This window comes from Chamaea fasciata, unplaced genomic scaffold, assembly GCF_029207755.1.
Source record: "Chamaea fasciata isolate MVZ Bird 193981 ecotype frontalis unplaced genomic scaffold, bChaFas1.0.hap1 SCAF_21, whole genome shotgun sequence".
In the NCBI taxonomy this organism is placed as follows: Eukaryota; Metazoa; Chordata; class Aves; order Passeriformes; family Sylviidae; genus Chamaea; species Chamaea fasciata.
Genome location: NW_027094106.1, coordinates 7,571,718 through 7,589,987, shown reverse-complemented (window position 1 = coordinate 7,589,987; position 18,270 = coordinate 7,571,718). Strand labels below are relative to the sequence as shown.

At 40.4% G+C, this 18,270-nt stretch overlaps 1 protein-coding gene across 4 annotated transcripts in view; it reads left to right on the top strand.

The window, feature by feature from the left end:
- NCOR1 (nuclear receptor corepressor 1) overlaps positions 1–18,270 on the top strand; it is a 53,114-nt gene that overhangs the window by 10,855 nt on the left and 23,989 nt on the right. For 2 of the 4 annotated variants that reach the window (XM_066201749.1, XM_066201748.1), the window contains exons 2-14: positions 2,120–2,298; positions 3,565–3,701; positions 5,216–5,411; positions 6,336–6,518; positions 8,184–8,297; positions 9,504–9,560; positions 10,011–10,063; positions 10,795–10,861; positions 11,243–11,415; positions 13,332–13,422; positions 13,940–14,118; positions 14,565–14,619; positions 14,807–14,908. In XM_066201749.1, the coding sequence (XP_066057846.1) occupies positions 2,191–2,298; positions 3,565–3,701; positions 5,216–5,411; positions 6,336–6,518; positions 8,184–8,297; positions 9,504–9,560; positions 10,011–10,063; positions 10,795–10,861; positions 11,243–11,415; positions 13,332–13,422; positions 13,940–14,118; positions 14,565–14,619; positions 14,807–14,908 (1,515 nt within the window). In that variant the 5' untranslated portion in view covers positions 2,120–2,190. Of the gene's footprint in view, positions 1–2,119; positions 2,299–3,564; positions 3,702–5,215; positions 5,412–6,335; positions 6,519–8,183; positions 8,298–9,503; positions 9,561–10,010; positions 10,064–10,794; positions 10,862–11,242; positions 11,416–13,331; positions 13,423–13,939; positions 14,119–14,564; positions 14,620–14,806; positions 14,909–17,796; positions 18,150–18,270 lie in introns of those variants that run through there. The other 2 variants (XM_066201751.1, XM_066201750.1) reach the window with 1 other exon arrangement.

Here is an 18,270-nt window from a genome sequence, read left to right as displayed (position 1 = left end):
GAACTTTCAGCACCTGGGTTAATGATCAACTTGTGGGTTTGACTGAATATTGTGGGAATAAGGAGCAAATGTAACTTGACAGAGAGAAACTGGGAAGGAGCTTAAACCATGCAGTGGTTGGCCTATATTTGTGTTTGATTTTCAAGTGGTTCCTCTCCTGATCCTCTCTGCACATGAAGCTGCTGAGGGAGCACAGGTTGGGGCATCAGCACTTCATCAAACTGAGATTTGTATTTCCATAACTTCAAAGTGTTTGAGCACCCTTATACCACGGAGGCAGTTCATTTATTGATGAATGTGGCCCAGCCTGTGAGAGGAGTTATCCCCTCAGTAAACTCTGGGTTGAGCTGACAGCTTTGTGCCATGGCTTTCATTCCTGTGAAAGTCCACGGAAGAAAGGAAAATCTGGTTTTCTTTTTGGCTGGAGCGGGGGTTTAAGGTGCTGTGCAGTGCTCAGGGGCAGCTCTCTGCTCTCACGTGTGCAGCTGAACCTGCTGCCTTTGTGACACTGTGCCTTGATTAAATGGAAATCATATGACTCAGACCCATTAGACCATCACATAGCAGGTAAAGCTGTGCTCTAATGAATGCAGTGTGAATGATGAAGTGTAATAAATGTTAATGGTGAGGCATTCTCTTACAGCTTGTCACTCGGATATGAATTATAGGTACTATAAGAGACGTATAGCTACTATAAAGCACACTGCTAGTGATCTGTAGTATTGCTTTGTAAGAGAAACTGTTGTCTTTTTCTTTGTTTCTTCATGGCTGAAAATCAGGTTTAAGAGGTAAATGTAAATTTGTCTCATCATTCTGGTAGGCTGACATGTAAAGCTTTGTTTGACGGAGAGTTAAGGAGGAACAATCCCCTGACCAGAACAGAAATGATAAATTATATCAGATATACTTGAAAATCTGTTTGTGTAGCTTGCTCTTTGCTGAGCTGGTTTTGTCTCTTGACTGATAATGGAAAATGCAGTTCAGAAGTGTAACTTTATCGGTGGTGTCTGTGAAATGCTGTGGGTTAATGTGCTGTGAAATGTAGCCATTGAGGCAGAGATCAACAGTTTATTTGAAGGTCTGATATGTCTGCTGGGCTCTGGGCAACAGGTTGAGAATTTGCTCCACATCTGATAGAATTCTGGATTTAACACACAGGCTTCTAGGATTACATCTTTTGAGCTATCAGACAAAAATATTTTCTGTTAAAAATATATTTTTGTGCCACATTTTTGCTTAGAGCCATAATTTACCTTCTCAAAACATTGATGGGGGAGCAGGGTTGAATCAGTTTATTTGGATCTTTAGCAGCTGGAACTGTACCCAGCCTCAGGCATACTCAGACTTTGATAGGGAACTTGTCTGGATTTCTGCAGTATATAAAATCTTTCCTCAGTCAGTTTGCAGTTCAGGGTTTGCTCTCCATCTGCAGCTGGAGAATGCAGTAGAGGCAAAGTAGTCACTGATTGTCAGCTGAGCAGAATTGTTTTAAAGCTTTGTAGTATATTCAGTTTCTGGCATCCTGTAGGAGCCGAACTATGCTGGCATTTGGAGCGGAGCTGGTTTTCTGCTTTGTGAGTGCCTTTTTTACTGACTGCTTGAGTGAAGCTGCTGTTGGATGCTGATGGCATTCAGGGCCTGACTAATGCCCTGGGATTTAATGAACTGTAGGTGACACTGAGTGCAGCCCTGAGACTACCTGCATCTGAAAGCCAGCAACAGTTCATGGAATCCAAAAACTTCACAGAAGAACTGAACTTCATGTTGTGCTAAGGAAATTTACTGTAAATGCAGAATCCAGCTATAGACTTATAACCTCTTTAAAATTTATTTAAAGTGACCTACTTTTCTTGTCAAATTCTAACTCAACTGGTAACTGGTAAAAGGATGTATTCCGACAATATAATCCTCAAATCTTTGTGTAGACAATGCTGACACGTCTCATTTTGAGCTCATTTAAGACCCGTTAACGTGTTTCAGACCGGCGTAACCTATTAAATAAATACATCAGGAAAAAGCTTTTACTGGTAATGGTTGTTTTGCTTAGGTGACTATGGCTGTAATGTATTGTGAGTACATCTGGTACTTCAGTGCTTATCAGCGATCTTTTTCCCTTTAGGCGGTTTCCTAGAAACATGATTGCTTGCTGGTCTTGATCTCACGGCTTTGTGGAGACTCCTTTCCCTGATAATGTCAAGTTCAGGCTACCCTCCGAACCAAGGAGCTTTCAGCACGGAGCAGAGCCGGTACCCGCCCCACTCTGTGCAGTACACCTTCCCCAGCACCCGCCACCAGCAGGTAAGGGGACACCCAGGGCCTGGCCTCCAGCCAGGCTGTGCTTCAAGTGTTTGCCCGGCCAAAAAGGGATTGTTGCTGGTTTTTAAACTAAGACAGCACGAGTCGTTGGCGTTTGGAAGCACATCCATGTGTCCTTCTGGGGAGAGCTGCTGCCAGTCTGCCTGGTTAAATACTTGTGGGGTGGCTTCGTCAGTTTTACTTTGCCCTCCTTGTCCTTATTAATATAAACATACTGGTTTTATCATTGGTTTCTCATGGTTTGAATAAATTCAGTAGAGGTTGTGTTCCTAAACTTCTGTTGCAGTATTGGGCTAGGATCTCTGTAAGTTAAATGTGGTACCTGTCCGAATTCTGTGCAAGGTGGAGAATGTGTAAAAACTTGTGTTACACTGATTTTTTTTTTTTTTTTCTGAAGCAGCTGTATCAGTGCTGCCAGCTGAGTTCTGCTGGCCAGAATGGGAGTAAAGGATTTCTAAGGATATCCTGCTTGCTCATTTCTGCCAAGCTTTTATTCTGCCATCCTGTGCTGTGTGCTCTGGAGGACCAGCTGTTGGCTTTACAACAGTTAGGTTTCCCTCATTTTAATGACATTCTCCTCCTGCTGCAGATACTTCTGATGTTTTCTTCTACTTCCATGTTAGCAAAAGGAAATTCAAAAACTGAAGCTTTTTGGCTTGCTCTGTGTTTATTTTTAGATAATTTATGAAAACTGAATCTCATGGGTAATGATCTATTGCATGTCTTGTAGAGCTTCTCTTTGGTTAGTGCCAGCTGCATATAATTTTTAAAAGCAAGTGGTTGATCACACAAAAATACAAATAAATAATCTTGCACCTCACTTTGTAAATGGTATCAATTGGAAAATGCATCTTGTGTGACTCATAGTCCTGATTAATAGTGTCTGATATAAAAATGTCTTCAGGTGGTAACAAAAGAAATTGCCTCGAGGTTGCTCTCATTGTACCACTTTGTAGTTGCATGTGCAAGACTGGTTTTAAAGGGTATTTTTTAAAGGCTATTCATCTGTTTGCTGCTGACTCATCTGTGTTTTGTTAGAAGTTGTTAATAAATTAGGTGGAATTCCTAGTATAAATATTTAGTCTCTTCAAAGTTTATTTAAATCTCGGAACTGCCATTTGCGAACATAGTTTTGAGCCGGAACAAGACCTCATCGATCTGGTTGTCACTCTGTATTTAATCTCTTTGGAAATGCTCCTGGTCACTGCATGCCTTTGTTCCCATTAACACTGGAGGTGTTTCCCTCAGGAATTTGCCGTTCCCGACTATCGCTCGTCTCACCTGGAGGTCAGTCAGGCTACGCAGCTCCTGCAACAGCAGCAGCAGCAGCAGCAGCTCCGGCGCAGGCCCTCCCTGCTCTCCGAGTTCCACCCGGGCTCTGACAGGTGAGGAGGCTGAGCTGCAGGGCTCTGAGCACCGCTCTGGTGCATGCAGCTGCCCTGGGGTTACCTGGGGACACGCAGGGTGGACAGCAGCAGTGACTCAGATGTTGGAGTTTACTTTCAGTTTGCCAATCTCTTCCTCCCCAGTGGAACGGGTCACTGCCTGGGGGGTGATCAGTGTGCATCATCGTTGCTGTACTGCTGGGGGGTTCAAGAAGGTTTTCTGACTATGTCAAGCATTCATTGGAACGAGCACTGAATTTCTCGTTGAACACTGAATGTTCTCTGAACATCAAATTCAGAGATTAAAATCCCACAGATCGGAATAATATTAACTGGATTGTAATAATTGTAGCAGGAACATGGTTCTGTTTAGAGGAGAGATTAAAATAATGATTTATGCACTCTATTCTTGGGTGTGTTGGGCTGCTGGTGTAAGTGTTAGTGCCTGTAACACCTCTTCTTTTCTTGCACTCACTGCTTGTAAAAACCTTCTTTTGCCTTGGATTCTTAGCGAATATATCTGCTTGGAGCAACTTTATATGCAGGATTACTGCTGGAGGTTTATTTTGGCTATAACTGGCCGATCTGGTTCTGAACAAATACCCATGATGAATGTTATGTAAATACTGGTCTGGCTTAAAATCTCATTAGGATATTCCCAGAAATAACTTGATGATAGTGAAATCTGGGGCTTCCATATTGCCTTCATCTTGTGTCAGCAAAATGTCAGTAAGGCTCTGTTCTAATGCTGAGAATCACAGCAGCTTTTAGAGTTCTCAAAATTGAGTTTATAGCAGTAGTAAATCACACACCCCCCCCCCCCCCCCCCCCCCGTAAATTTGTAAAAGCTTATTTGGTAGTTCTGGCAAACTGCAGGAAACTGCTGCTGTCATCTCTTCAGTGGCACTTCATAGGAAGATGTTGAAGCATATGAGGGTTTTTTATGGACATCCTGTGCACTGCACTGGGAGCAGCAAGTGATAACTGTTGAGAGCATTTTTCTGAGAAGGAGGAGTCTTTAAATGACTCATGGATTGAATCAATGACTGCTTCTGTCACAGAGTAGCTTTTTAGTAAAGATCAAGTTCCCAACAGACTCATGGCTCATCACAAGCATTCTGTGTATATTTAAAAATTATTTGGCTGCAAAAATTCAATAATGGAGCTGTTGTGGCCATCTTCAGTGGAATATAGTACTGTGTTTTTCTCATGGATTTTCCGTGTGTTTATAATTTGAATCAGAGCTTTGATTTGAACAAAATCCTTGTAGAAGTGCTGAGTTTCTTTAAGGCTGTATAATGATAGGAGTGCCTTTAATTTGAGATTCAAGTTCACTTTCCCTTTTCCAATGGTTTTTAACTGTTATATTTTTGAAGATCATTCTTAAAAACATTCATCTGCTTTACTGTTTAAGAGAAGCGTCACCAAATTGAATCTCAGTTAAAATTAAGAAGTGTTGAGGATTTTTGTTGTATCAAAAATGTATATTTTAACAGTTTATCTCCTCTGTACAGGCCTCAGGAAAGGAGGACTGGATATGAGCAGCAGTTCCATCCAGGCCCATCTCAGACAGATCATGATTCACTGGAATCCAAGCGACCACGTCTTGAACAAGTGTCTGATTCCCATTTCCAGCGTGTCAGTGCAGCCACTGTCTTGCCTTTAGTGCATCCTCTGCAGGAAGGGTTGAGGTCTGCAGATATTAAGAAGGTAAAGCCATTTGCTCTGAAGGTGTAACTTTGTGTTGCAGTGAACTAATGGGATTTTGTCTGTTAGGCAGTTTTTTTGTTTGTTTAGGTTCCTTCTTTAATCCCAAACATTTACTTTTACACATTATCAGGAGCTGTGATCATGAGTCAGTGTTACTCTCTTACAGTCTGACTCAAACACAGTAAATAGACTGGAATTCTGAGTTGCCACTACTCTCTTAAGTCACTCAAATCTCAGTTGTAACATAGTGCATGAAATATTTCTGCTTTTCCACTGAAAGCTGCTGGCAAGTGCGTGCAAGTCCATTTTTTTCCTGTAATTAACATTGGGACTGAATAGTCAAAGTACTTCCTTCCACCCCCTTTTCCCTTTTAAGCATTTGAAATGAATCTGCTTATTTACATAACACTAATTATACTTGTAACTGTCTCATTTTGGCTAAATCTAGAGCAGTCTAGTTTGGGGTATTTTCTATTTTAGGTATTGAATATTAGAGCTAAATTCAAGAGAACTTCACATTTATAACCACAACTAACTCCAGATGTGCTTTATCAGGTTGGTCATGATTATCTTCAAGATTATCCTCCTCAGTGTAGTGTTGAGGAGTGGCTCTCAAATAACCCTTCCTTTAAAAATAAAAGTTACTATTTACATTCATGAAAATGTATTTTAAAAGGAAGGCATTTGGTTCTTATTTTACTTTTAAGGTAAATATTGCAGTATGGTGTTTAAAAAAACCCACCTTCAAAATTACATTATCATGAAAGACTTTGAGCATTATGAAGACTTTAACTGACTTCTCAACAGAGATGTAGATAACTGGAAATAGTTGTTAATTCCTCGGTGTTTGGTTACTGAGCACTCATTCCTAAGTTATGACTGATTTCCTTTCTATCTCCCCTCCATCTCCTGTCCCCATGGAAGGACCCAGCTTTTGGAGGAAAGCATGAGGGACCATCTTCTCCAATTTCTGGTCAGCCTTGTGGGGAGGACCAAAATGCTTCACCTTCCAAGCTGTCCAAGGAAGAATTGATACAGAGCATGGACCGCGTCGATCGTGAAATCGCAAAAGTGGAACAGCAAATCCTGAAACTGAAGAAAAAGCAAGTAAGCACAGCAGGCACTGCTCTTGTTTTCTGCCAGTGAAAGAGGTGTGGGAAAACCTCATTTGGTGATGGTGACTTTTTTGGTTGCATGAATCAGATGAAGAAGTTGTAAAGGAAAGGTTATGTGTATGATTTTATTTTAAATAAGTTGGACATCACGCAGTTTTAAACATTTTTGAAAGCAGGAGAAAGCCACACAGGAACAGCAGCAGTAGATGGGTTTATATTTGAAACTGCTGTGAAACAAGGGCACTGTGACTGTAATTTCAGCTTCAGAGCTGCCTGCTGGCTGAGGGGAGGATCATCTTTCTTCTTTCAAAGTCTGTGCAAGGGGAGAATCTCTTGCCTGCATCTCCAATACCAGAGCTTGTACAAAAGTCCCTGGATCATCTGCTTTCCCAAGGGCAAGAGATCCCAACATCTGGAGCTAAGGTCAGCCTTGGGGGAAAGTGCAATAGGAGAGGTGTGAATAAACACAGAGAGCAGGGAAATAAAGGAGGAGGTATCACTTTTTTTTGTATGGCCCTGGCTATGCTTTGCATCAGAGAACTGCACTTCAGCCACTGGAAGCAAAGGAAGTGTTTGCTGGCAGAAGTTGTTGCTTTCCCAGTAGCTGTTGTGGCCAAGTAAACCCACCCTTCAATCGAGGCATCTGTTAGTCATTGACAAAAACAAAGTCCTTGTTTCCTTTTCCTTTTCTGACATTCAAAGATCCAGATAGAAAAAGTGCCAGGTTTACTTTTTTATAGTTGGAGCTCTGGAGGAAATGAGAGTTACACTGTAGAATTTGTTAAGTTGTAGGTTCAGGATAACAGGCAACTCTCAGGAGCTGTATGTTTTTATGGTCTGGAAGCATTTAGTTATGTCTGAATTTTAATGACCTGTAAAGTGACCTCCAGCAGAAAAACAAAAAAGGATGTGACTGAGTACCTGTTTGTGTGTTAGTGATGCTTATCTCTCTGTGCACTTTTCCACAAAATCAGCAAGTGCTGTACAACTCATCAATGAGGATGTTTAAAAAATGAAGATGTCACCAAACCAGATTTATTTGATGTGAAAGTAAATCACAGCAGTGTAGTAACTAGGAAAGGGTTACAGGGTGGATTTTTTTTGTTTTTGGTATTTTTTTGCTTGTTTGTTATTGTAACAGTCTTGGAACTTTAATGCATGTGGAGTGGTTTATTTTTGCTTTGAAGTACCTTTAGAATGATGTTCTCTGTGGAGTGTTAGAAGGACTTTTGTACCTTTTGAAACCATAAGACAGCAGTAATGGTGACACTTGAACATCTAGAGTGCAGAAAGGCAGCTCAGTGCTTTATTTCCACTGTGAGAAGGCAGCTCTGATGTAACTGTTCTCCAAAGTTGATACTTTGGTTTAAAGTTAAATAGTGATAAATTACAGAGTGACAGTGGCTTTAACTGTCAAGCTGAAACAAGTCTGATTCAAGGCAGGTGAGTCTTGTAAACAGGTAATTTCAGTTACCAATAGTACAAAAAATAGTCTTGTTATTGTCTCTGTGGGCATTAAAACAGTTTCATTCATTCCTTGTCAGTGCAAAGCGAAATAAGAGGCAGCGCTGAGCGATCAGCTGCGTGTTTTATCTCTGGTGACTAATTACTGGTGGGGGGAACATGGATGGCTGATTTTCTTTCTTTGGTCTCTTAGCAACAACTTGAAGAAGAAGCTGCTAAGCCTCCCGAGCCGGAGAGGCCGGTGTCCCCTCCTCCCGTGGAGCAGAAGCACCGCAGCATCGTCCAGATCATTTACGATGAGAACCGGGTCAGTGTCCTCTGCTCCTCCCCCAGGGGCTCTCACTGCCTCTCTGCTGTCATTCCTTAGCTGTTCATTTACTTCCCTGGGGCAGATTTTTCTGTTTTACTGGTTTGCCCATCCTTCTTTTCCTTTCCTTTTGCTTTTTTTAAAGGCACTTCTATGTCATTTTTATTCTCGATTGTGGGAATCTTCCTTCTATTTTGTATCTGTGGGTCTCAGACCCTTGTGCTGAGATGCATGAATTATAGATATATATAAACACACACACATATATCCTTTTAAGTGTGTGATATGAAAAATGCCTCAGAAATTCATCTTGAATTCCCTATTCCTCACATGAGCTGACAAACTTGGCTGAAGACTCTACTTTTAAATGAGCTGAAGAGAAAAAAACTGCATATGTTGTAGGATTTTGTGCCTTCTTTATAAACTCTGACTTCTGGCACTTAAGATTTGGATGAATGAGCAGATATGAAAAAGTAATATATTGGTGAATTATGAGCTTGTGTTGTTTAAGTGGTAAGAAAAGTTCAGGAGCTCAGTGATACTGCCAACAGTAACAGCAAAAATGCTTCCTGCCTTTTTTTTTTCCCATGGTAGTTTGAGATTAGGGAGTCAGATATCTGGGGGTTTTGAAAGTATTGTGATCTTCTGTGAGACTGGTATGTGTTTGTTTAATTTCCCAATTTTATTCTGTAGTTTAGAGGAACAGCTGACAGTACAACTCTGTCCCAAGCATGCCATGCAAGGAGAGGTCAGAATTATTTTGTGGTCTTCACTTAGTGTGAGTGAGGGACCTTTGACACACTTTGTGTGTTTATGTCCATGTGGATTCACACTCCCAGATTTGGCAATTGGAGAATTTTAGTCTCTTAATTTCATTTTTCAGAGCTAATTATACTTTATTTTACTGGACACCTTTCTTCTTCTTTATAATTATTTGCTGTATTATGAAATGTGTGGTTTTTTTGAACTGCAGAGGTCAGTTCCTGCATTTATGCTCTATCGGCTTCCAGATTTGGAGATCAGAGTCACTGCCATACAATTCAAGTCCAGGTTTCTTTATTTGCTGAGGCAACATTGCAGAAGTAGGTTAAGAAGGATCTCATGTGGTCAGGCAGGGGTTTAGCAGAGAACATAGAGTTCAGATCCACATTTGACATGAACTTCAGAGGATTTACTCACACTATACCAAAAAAATCTTACTTGCAGAAAAAAGCAGAAGAAGCTCACAAGATTTTTGAAGGTCTTGGTCCAAAAGTTGAATTGGTAAGTTGTGGAATTCTGGGTTTGTTTTTTTTTTCTTTTGTACTATTTTCTGTGTTGCCAGTTGCTCTAATTCTGTTGTGCTGAACAGCTGTAGTTCTGTGATTATGTATAGAAGAAATGTGTGTCTAAATCCACTGGTAAGTTGGGGCTTGAGTGAGTTCATTGGCCATGTAAGTGTGATTTTTAAAATAGATTTTCATCTATTTGAGAGAACAGTCTGAAGTATGAAGAAATGAAGTACTGTTACATACCTTAGTAGCTATAATCTAATTTTAAGTAATAAAATCTGTGCTTTGTGCTGAATATCTTGTAGTCCCTTCAGCTCTGCTGCATCTCAGATTGAGTGTGGTATTCTCAGAATACTAAAATATTGTTAAGTGTGTTGCATACACATTTAGAGTTCCAGGCATTGCAAAGTGCTAAGTGTTCCTTTCTCATCCCAAATTGCAGCCACTTTACAACCAGCCCTCAGACACCAAGGTCTACCATGAGAACATCAAAACGTGAGTGCCTCAATACCTTCTCCTTGTCCAATTCAGGGGATCTGGACTTAAACCTTCCCTCACATTTTTCATTGCTGTCATCTCCAAATAGGACGTGTGAGTTTTGACCATAATTAAAAGCTTCCAGTCCATGTAACTTTCTAATTTCTTTGTTGTAAAGCAGTTCTGCAAGATGTGCATTATATGTGCTGAAGGCAGAGGGAAGCCCTGGCTTTCCATCTTCATTTAAAGACAAAAATAAATAATGAAACTTAAGTTGGCTGTCCTTTAAAAACATCTCTTAAAAAAAGTTATTCTTGCTCCACTCCATCAATCAGATTTGTATGGCAGTTCCAAAGTACGTATTTCCTGAATAATTTTTTGGAAAACTTCACTTTAGGGCTGAATTGCAAAGACTTTTCCCTCCTAATAGCATAATAGCTTAAACCTTTTTTTTTTCATTTTAGCATATTATCTCTCCTGTGGTAAAGGAGAGCACCTGCCTTGAAATTGGAACCTTTTGTGTCTCAATTGCTTATTCCAGCCATCTCCATGAGTCTCCTCCCTGAAAATATACAGTATTAGGTGATTTAGGTATCTTAGCTTCATTGGGAATTGTCCCTACTTTTTACTCTGAAACTGTTATTCGTAATAAAGATCTGGCATCTAGAATTGAGATGGGTTTTGTTAAGTAGTTTTGAAGTGCTTGTTTCTTATGTAGTTCACTTTTTTCCCCTAATTTTGTTTTCCAGAAACCAGGTGATGAGGAAAAAGCTGATCCTATTCTTTAAAAGAAGGAACCATGCAAGAAAACAACGGGTAAGAGCACCATGATTTTCAAAAAGGAGCACCTGGCTGGTTTTCTACCTGGACCCTTCTCTTGCATTTCCAAATATATTGATTAGAAAAACAAGACCTTAAGCTGAAACGAGTGTGGGATTTTTCTGGAAGGCAGTATTGACAATTACCAAATAGCACTAGGATGTGTAAAGCAAAGAAATCGTGTATAATATTCAAAATCCACATTTTTGTGTCCACTTCCTCACCTTCTCTGTGCTGGAAATTTGGTGTAAGTCATCTTCACCATGGAAGGGATGGGAGCAGGAAAAATCTGTGCATTCCAGCAGCCTGCCCATGTGCCATGTACTGATCACTTGGTGTGTTTTGCTTAGTTCAAGGTTTGCTTTTGGAATTTAACAGGAACAGAAAATCTGTCAACGTTACGATCAGCTGATGGAGGCATGGGAGAAGAAAGTAGACAGGATAGAAAATAATCCCCGCAGGAAAGCCAAGGAGAGCAAAACACGGGAGTACTATGAGAAACAATTCCCAGAAATCCGGAAGCAGAGAGAACAGCAAGAAAGGTTCCAAAGGTATTACTGGGGATTGGAAATATTCCTGCAAAGTATCTCTTCAGTCTTAAGTTTTAAAATGATTTTTAATAAAATGAGTTAATGATTCAGTTTTATGTTCATCACTTAATTGCTTTAAAAAGAATATTTGTGTGGCACAGAGTATAAAGTGAGATGTTCTTCCCTTTGTTCACTGTGTTTCCATGGCATTGAGCTCAAGTTTCACTTCCCATCCTAAGGATCTCCATGACTTTATCTGTCCACTGTCACATATGTCTCCTTTACTGTCCCTCCCCTCCAGCTGTGCCAGCCTCATCCCTTGGTGTCCTCTCAGGCTGCTGTGCTGATGTCCACGGGGTTCCTTTCCCGTGTCCCTTTTCAGATCTGCCCTCAAACCCCGTATTTGCCAAAAGGAGCACAGGAAAAGGGCCAAGTAGCAAAGGGTGGTTAGGTTGTGGTGTCAGTGAGATGAGGAGAGTGGAGCTGCTCAAAAAAGGGGTTTGTGGAGCTCTGAAGACAGCTGGAGCCTCAGTTTCCCTGAGCCTGTTCATTTTGGGCACACACCCTAATTTACACTGGTATTTTTCTGTCACTGTCTGTGTTACTCCTGTGTTTCATGATCCCTGTATTCATTAGCCCCCACACTCAAAAACCATTTATCTTCTTAATTAACAGTTTGACTGATCTTTTGTTGTACTTGCCAGATAATTTTATTCCAGACGTTTTTGCATTTTAAAATATTCAAGGTGCGACAATCAAGGCCCTATTATTTAATTTTAATCTATCAGACATTTGTTAGATGGAAACTACAAGGAATCTTAAAAGGAATGAAGTGCAATTCACTTGAGAGTTCACCTTGCAGTACTGTAGGTAGAGAGATAGGATTTAAATTAGAATTAGGTCAAGTTTGATTCAGTTGTGTTGAAATCTGTTTATCTGATGTTCGAATTCATTTCAATACACCTTGGAGAGGTCAAGCCCCATAAAGATTTAATCTCATCTGTCTACATCACCTTTCTGTCATAAAACATGGGGAAAGCAGAGAGTTTGCAATACGTTGTGAAGGCTGCAAGAGTTTGTGGAATCAAGACAAGAAGAAAGTAAACAGCACTCATATATTAGAAGTTTCACTTTAAGAATAATGTCTTTGTAATTGCAAACTACTTGGGAAGGGGCCATCTCTTTTTATTATATTTACATTCTCTAAAGTAGTGCTCTCTCTGTCTATAGCTGTGCCTTTATACTATTGCCAAGTAAACACTAAGAGTTTTTTCCTCAGATTTTGCGCAAATGGATGAATTCAGTACAATATTTGAGTTATTTTGTCTCTCCATTTAGTAGTGGTTTTTATCTCTGAAGTGCTTTTTGACCCTCATGCTCTAGTATATTATTGTGATGTTCCTAATGGTAAAGATCACAAGCTGAAGAATTCTCCCAAATTACTGCTTTCCCCATCAGTTCAAAAGTGGAAAATTTTCTTTTGTTGTAACAAATCTCAGTGCTGTATTAGTGACTTGACCATATTGATAAAGTGCAAATTTAGTGTGGTTTTTTTTTAGAAAAAAAAGAGGCTCTTTCAAGGCGTATCAGTTGTACTAATTAAGGGGATAGTTTCTGTGCCACTGAGGAACATTCCTCATGCTCAGCAGAAGCAAACTCATTTATCTGAAGCACCTGCTTTGCAGTGGAATTGGTGGTAACACCTTTTCTTGTGCCCTTTCTGCTGAGCTTTGCAAAGTCCCTGTAAAACCAAGCAGGACATGACAGAGTTTGTGCTCTCACTCTCCTTAAGAAAGACCAGTCCTGACTGGTCTTTGATTTGAGAGACTGCTGACAGCCTTATAAGAAATTTTGGAGGTTGTGGTGGTGTACAAAACCTGCAGATAGAGCTAATTTCTACTTTATTCTTTTTCCTTCTGTTTTTTCCTTCGTTTCAGAGTTGGCCAAAGAGGGGCTGGCCTTTCAGCAACCATTGCTAGGAGCGAACACGAGATTTCAGAAATCATCGATGGACTCTCTGAGCAGGAGGTGAGGCTGGTGGCTGTGCTTTGTTCTAGGAGCACTGCCAATAAATATCCTTTCACTGGCAGTGAAAGGTGTCTAGTAGAGGGTTTGTTTCATTGATAAGAGAAAGCTCTTCTCTCTTTAAGAGAATCTGTGTGAAGTGTGGCTTGAAGCAGATCTTAAGACCCTTTTCTTTTGAGGGTTTTGCTTTCTAATTGTATCTGCCCTAGATTTTTCTCATGTGGCTGTTCGTTGCAGGCTTGCTGCAACCTAGTTTTTTACAGCTGTAACAAACATGTGAAAACTCTTCCTTTTCTCAAGCCCTCCATCATTTTGGTGTTCCATCAGTTGTGACACTTTCCTTTAGCTGCCCATAAAGTGTTCATTGCCATAGTGACAACGTCTGCAAGAGCTGGGTACAAAAAAAAATTCCAAAAAGCTGACTGTGAGCGTGGGGCTTTAAGAGCTGAGCAATTCAAGAACTGTAAACATCAGTGGCACAACATTTGGTGTGTTCTTTGCTTTGTCTGTTGTTGTGCAGAACAATGAGAAGCAAATGCGGCAGCTCTCTGTCATCCCTCCCATGATGTTCGATGCAGAGCAGAGAAGGGTGAAGTTCATCAACATGAACGGCCTGATGGAGGATCCCATGAAAGTTTATAAAGACAGGCAGTTCATGAATGTCTGGACAGATCATGAGAAGGAGATTTTTAAGGAAAAGTAATGGCCTTTCTTATCTTTTCTTTTTATTGCATTGAAATGACAGTTAAATGCCCAACCCCATAAAGCTTAATCAGGAATGATTAAGCTTTTGCGCAATAATTTTTGATAATGTTCTGAGTTGGCTGTAATAAATATTGCAAAAGTTTTAGGCTTATTTTTCATCTGAGTATGCTCACATGCATTTAGTCCTCAAATACAAAATTGTCTCAAAAGTACTTTAGTTCTGTGCTAAGATGAGAATGAGAAGTGTAGATACGGAATTTCATTTTATCATTTTAAGTGCTCAGTTCTAAATTTGCACAGTCTGAAAACTGGGCTTTCTGGGCTAATTTCATTTGTGTAAATGAAGGGCTTGCTGATGGAATAGATTGTTTGCAAGATTGTTTTGCATGTTTGATCATGGATTATGTTGTTTAACTGAAATAATTTCTTATTTGTAAAAGGTTTGTCCAACATCCCAAGAACTTTGGTCTAATTGCCTCCTACTTGGAACGAAAGGTAAGACATTTGTTAATATGGACAGAGCTTAGGGTGGGATCCCCAACTTTCCAATACAATAATAAATAGAAGCTTTTTTATTTTTGTCTGAGGGCTGAATAATTTTAATTGTTGGGAGAAATTAAAAACCCAAATCTTATCTTTTCATTAGGAGTAAACTCTACTTTTTCCTGCTTTTTCACTTCAGAATGTTCCCGACTGTGTATTATATTATTATTTGACCAAGAAAAATGAAAATTATAAAGCCCTTGTGCGAAGGAATTACGGCAAACGCAGGGGAAGAAACCAGGTACGTTGAATTTATTCATCCCTTGGGTACTGTTATTTTATTGTTTCATATTTACAACTGTTCCATTATCTGTGATAGCAACGTATTATAAGCATGGGGGGGGGGAATAATTATTTTGCCTTTATTGTATTGTTGCCCTTTTAAAATTTAAGTGGTTCTGACCTCGAGGGTGTTGTTGGTTAGTTTGGTTTTAATTCTCTGAAATATCTTCTTCTTTTGCACATTTCTTACTTGTTTTAATAAGACAATTCATTTTCTTTGTGGACTCTGCCACAGACATTGAGGTTGAATCCATCATTAAATCCTATGTTGGAGCCAAGAGAAATTAGGTTTAGCATGTGACTTGCAGTGGAAAATATATAATCAGTTCAAAATGTCAGTCCTTGTCAAAAAGCAAAATTAATAGTGGTCTTTATTTGGTGGTAAGGCTCAAAGTCAAACTGGAACTTCAGAGCCAGAAGAAAGAGACTGATTTGATGCATGTGAATAAAAAAATCCTGCTGATTCAGGAAGTGTTCCTCTGGAAGTCTTTGGAGAGAAAAAAACCAGCATTTTATAAATACATGTCCTAGGCTAGCAGGGTTAATGTTGGTATTGGAAAACAAAATAACTCTGAAACTTTGGGGCTGCACAAATCTGCTCTGCAAACCAGTAAATGCACTAAATATTCCACTGAAATACACAAATACTGAATGTTTCTTAGGAGTCCCAATAAATGTATATTTTTATTACAAAATTGTTGCAAACAGCTTCAACTGAGGAGTGAATCCTGTTCAGTAGAAACAGCCATGGGGGTGTGCTTCTGTGGTGCTGTTGTGCTTTAAACCTTTGCAATTCTGGGCTGGTGTTCTAGCAGAAGAGTCCTGTCATGGGAGAGCACCTTGTCTGTTCCCCATAAATGATGGATTGTTTAGGATAAGGTCGTTGTCATTGTGCACAGGATTTCATAGAGCTTCTGCTCTGATGGGAGAAATTACTGAAAGTTACCTGTATTTTGCCAGGACTTCTGTTAGAATTTCTAAGCCTAATAATCCTTTTTAATAGGATGGGTTATTGTTGTTGGAGTAACGATTGGAGAAGGATTGCAGTTAAAATCTGGATGTGTGGCAAATGAAAAGAAGATGGAAATAAACAGGATTGTTGAGATGTTGACAGTCACTGTGGACACTTAGCAGAGGTAGTGCTGCCACTTGGAGTGGCTCAGTCTATTATAAAACTGTGCCATTATAAAGTGAGGTTGGTGTGATCATGGGAAGTGTCACGTGTTGAGGGGTACCTTTACTGGATGCTCTTCTGAAGGGTGAGGAGACAGAGCTGGCTCAACTGTAGTGCAGTGGAACTGGAGATTCTGAGATATTTAGAAAGTCATTACTGTGAATTTAAATGTCTTTTCCATGTTGTTAATCTCAGAATATTGGAACTGTTAGAATTCAGAAATTGGATGGAGTTTTCTATCTATAAATGGTTGCTTTCCTTGGGTAGTGTATGTAGAACAGAAAGATTTTAATTCCAGCTTTAGACACAAGGGCATGGATTTGCTTGGTGAACTCAGCTCAAGGTGCTCTGCCTGACTTTGTGACTCCTCCTGTGGGTGCTGATTTATATGTGAGTAACTGAATACATCAGTTGGAACACTGAAGGTTTGTTCTGCTCAGATTACTTGCTCTTGGAATTGTGGCAGAGTTGTACTCTGTAATTGCTGGTTGTTGATCCACTCTAAGTGCTACAGCAGATCTCTAAACTTTGGGCGACTGCTGGCCAGGCTTAATGTGTGCTCTGTGAAGGATGCAAGAAAGTGCCAGGTTTTTAGCTCTGGAGAGGGTTGAACTGGACTTGCCAACTGATGGAAAGGCTCTCAGCACTCTAAAAGGGATGTTTTACCACTTCTGGAAATTTAAACTCTGAAGTACTGCAGTTAGCATCTTAATAGTAAAGAACTACATGGTGCCAAAAATCATATTTGTATTTATAATTTTATTTATGGTTAATTAGCAACATCTATCATAACTAGTAAAAAAAGAACCTGAGAGGGTTGAACTGCCTGCCTTGCCAGAACTTTTATCTTACAGTTGCAGAGAGCAGCTCACCCCCTTCCCCCTCCCGTGCCCCAGCTTTGTTTGAAGCTGATATTTTTCATATCTCTCAGTAGCAACTTGAAACTTTCTTGCTGATTGGCAAACACAAGTCATGGAAGATTTATGAGGTGCTCCAGGATGGGCTTAGGCCAATAACAGGTGCTTCAGCTTAAACTCCTAATAGTTCATATGTTTTTGTAAATTAGAAGGCAAGCAAGTGGAATATTGCAGTGGAGGAGATATTAATCGTGGTAAGGACGTTGAAGTCCTTCAGAGAATGCTGTGAGCACAGCTTGGTTCAGGTTTCAGTGTGGGGGCTTCTACTTGAGAGAAACTGAGTGCTGGATCAAGAATGTGAAGAGATGCAAGGCTAATAAAATTCTGATGTGTGTTTGTCCTCAAATAGTCTAGAAAGGGCTTTTTATAAAATACTGCCTAAACTGTTCCAGAGTGTCACAGAGGCAACTGAACAGATGTGTCTTAAACCAAAGCTTGTCAAATGCAGAGCAAGTTTTTAGCATAGAATTGAGAGAAAGCCGTGGCTGTATGATGCTTTAACTTCCCTATCCCTGGAAATGCACAGGACAGGGCTTGGAGCAACCTGCTCTGGTAGGAGATGTCCCTGCCCATGGCAGGGGGTTTGGAATTGGATGATCTTTAAGGTCCCTTCAAACCCAAACCACCCTGTGATTCTGTGATTACAGAGAATTCCTTGAATAACTCATTGAAAGAAGGTTTAAGTGAAGTTCTAAATGAATTTGGTGGCCAGGCAGTGGTCAGTGCTGGCCGTGTCCCTGCAAAGTGTGTGGCTGGAGCCTGTGGGGCAGCAGGTGGGAGGGCAGTGATGTGAGCAGACAGAAATTCGCCGGCTGTGTGTGACGGGGATCACCTCTGGTGACTCCGGGGAGATTAGAAGGTGCTGTGTGAGAGGGGCAGCACTGCTGCAGGCAGCTTAAGTGGCAGAATGACACAATTTCCTGGAATAAACACGTTGCTGGGTCAGGCAGCCTCTGCTAAGGAGCTCTGTGATGTCGCTGCTGGGGTGGGTTTTGTCCTTTTGAGCCGTGCCCTGAGCTCAAGCCCATCCCCTTGTGTGGACAGTAAAAGTTTCAATCAGCAGATGAATGTGCAGGAACGTCGCTGACCGAGGCTTCGACTCCTTTAAGGTTTGTGTTTATGCATTGATTGTGCAGCTTAAATGAAGTTACTGGGTAACAGAGAACCAAGTGATGTTAAATTGGCCTGGTAAGAAACAGGATTTTCAACGACTGTTTTCTAAATAGATTA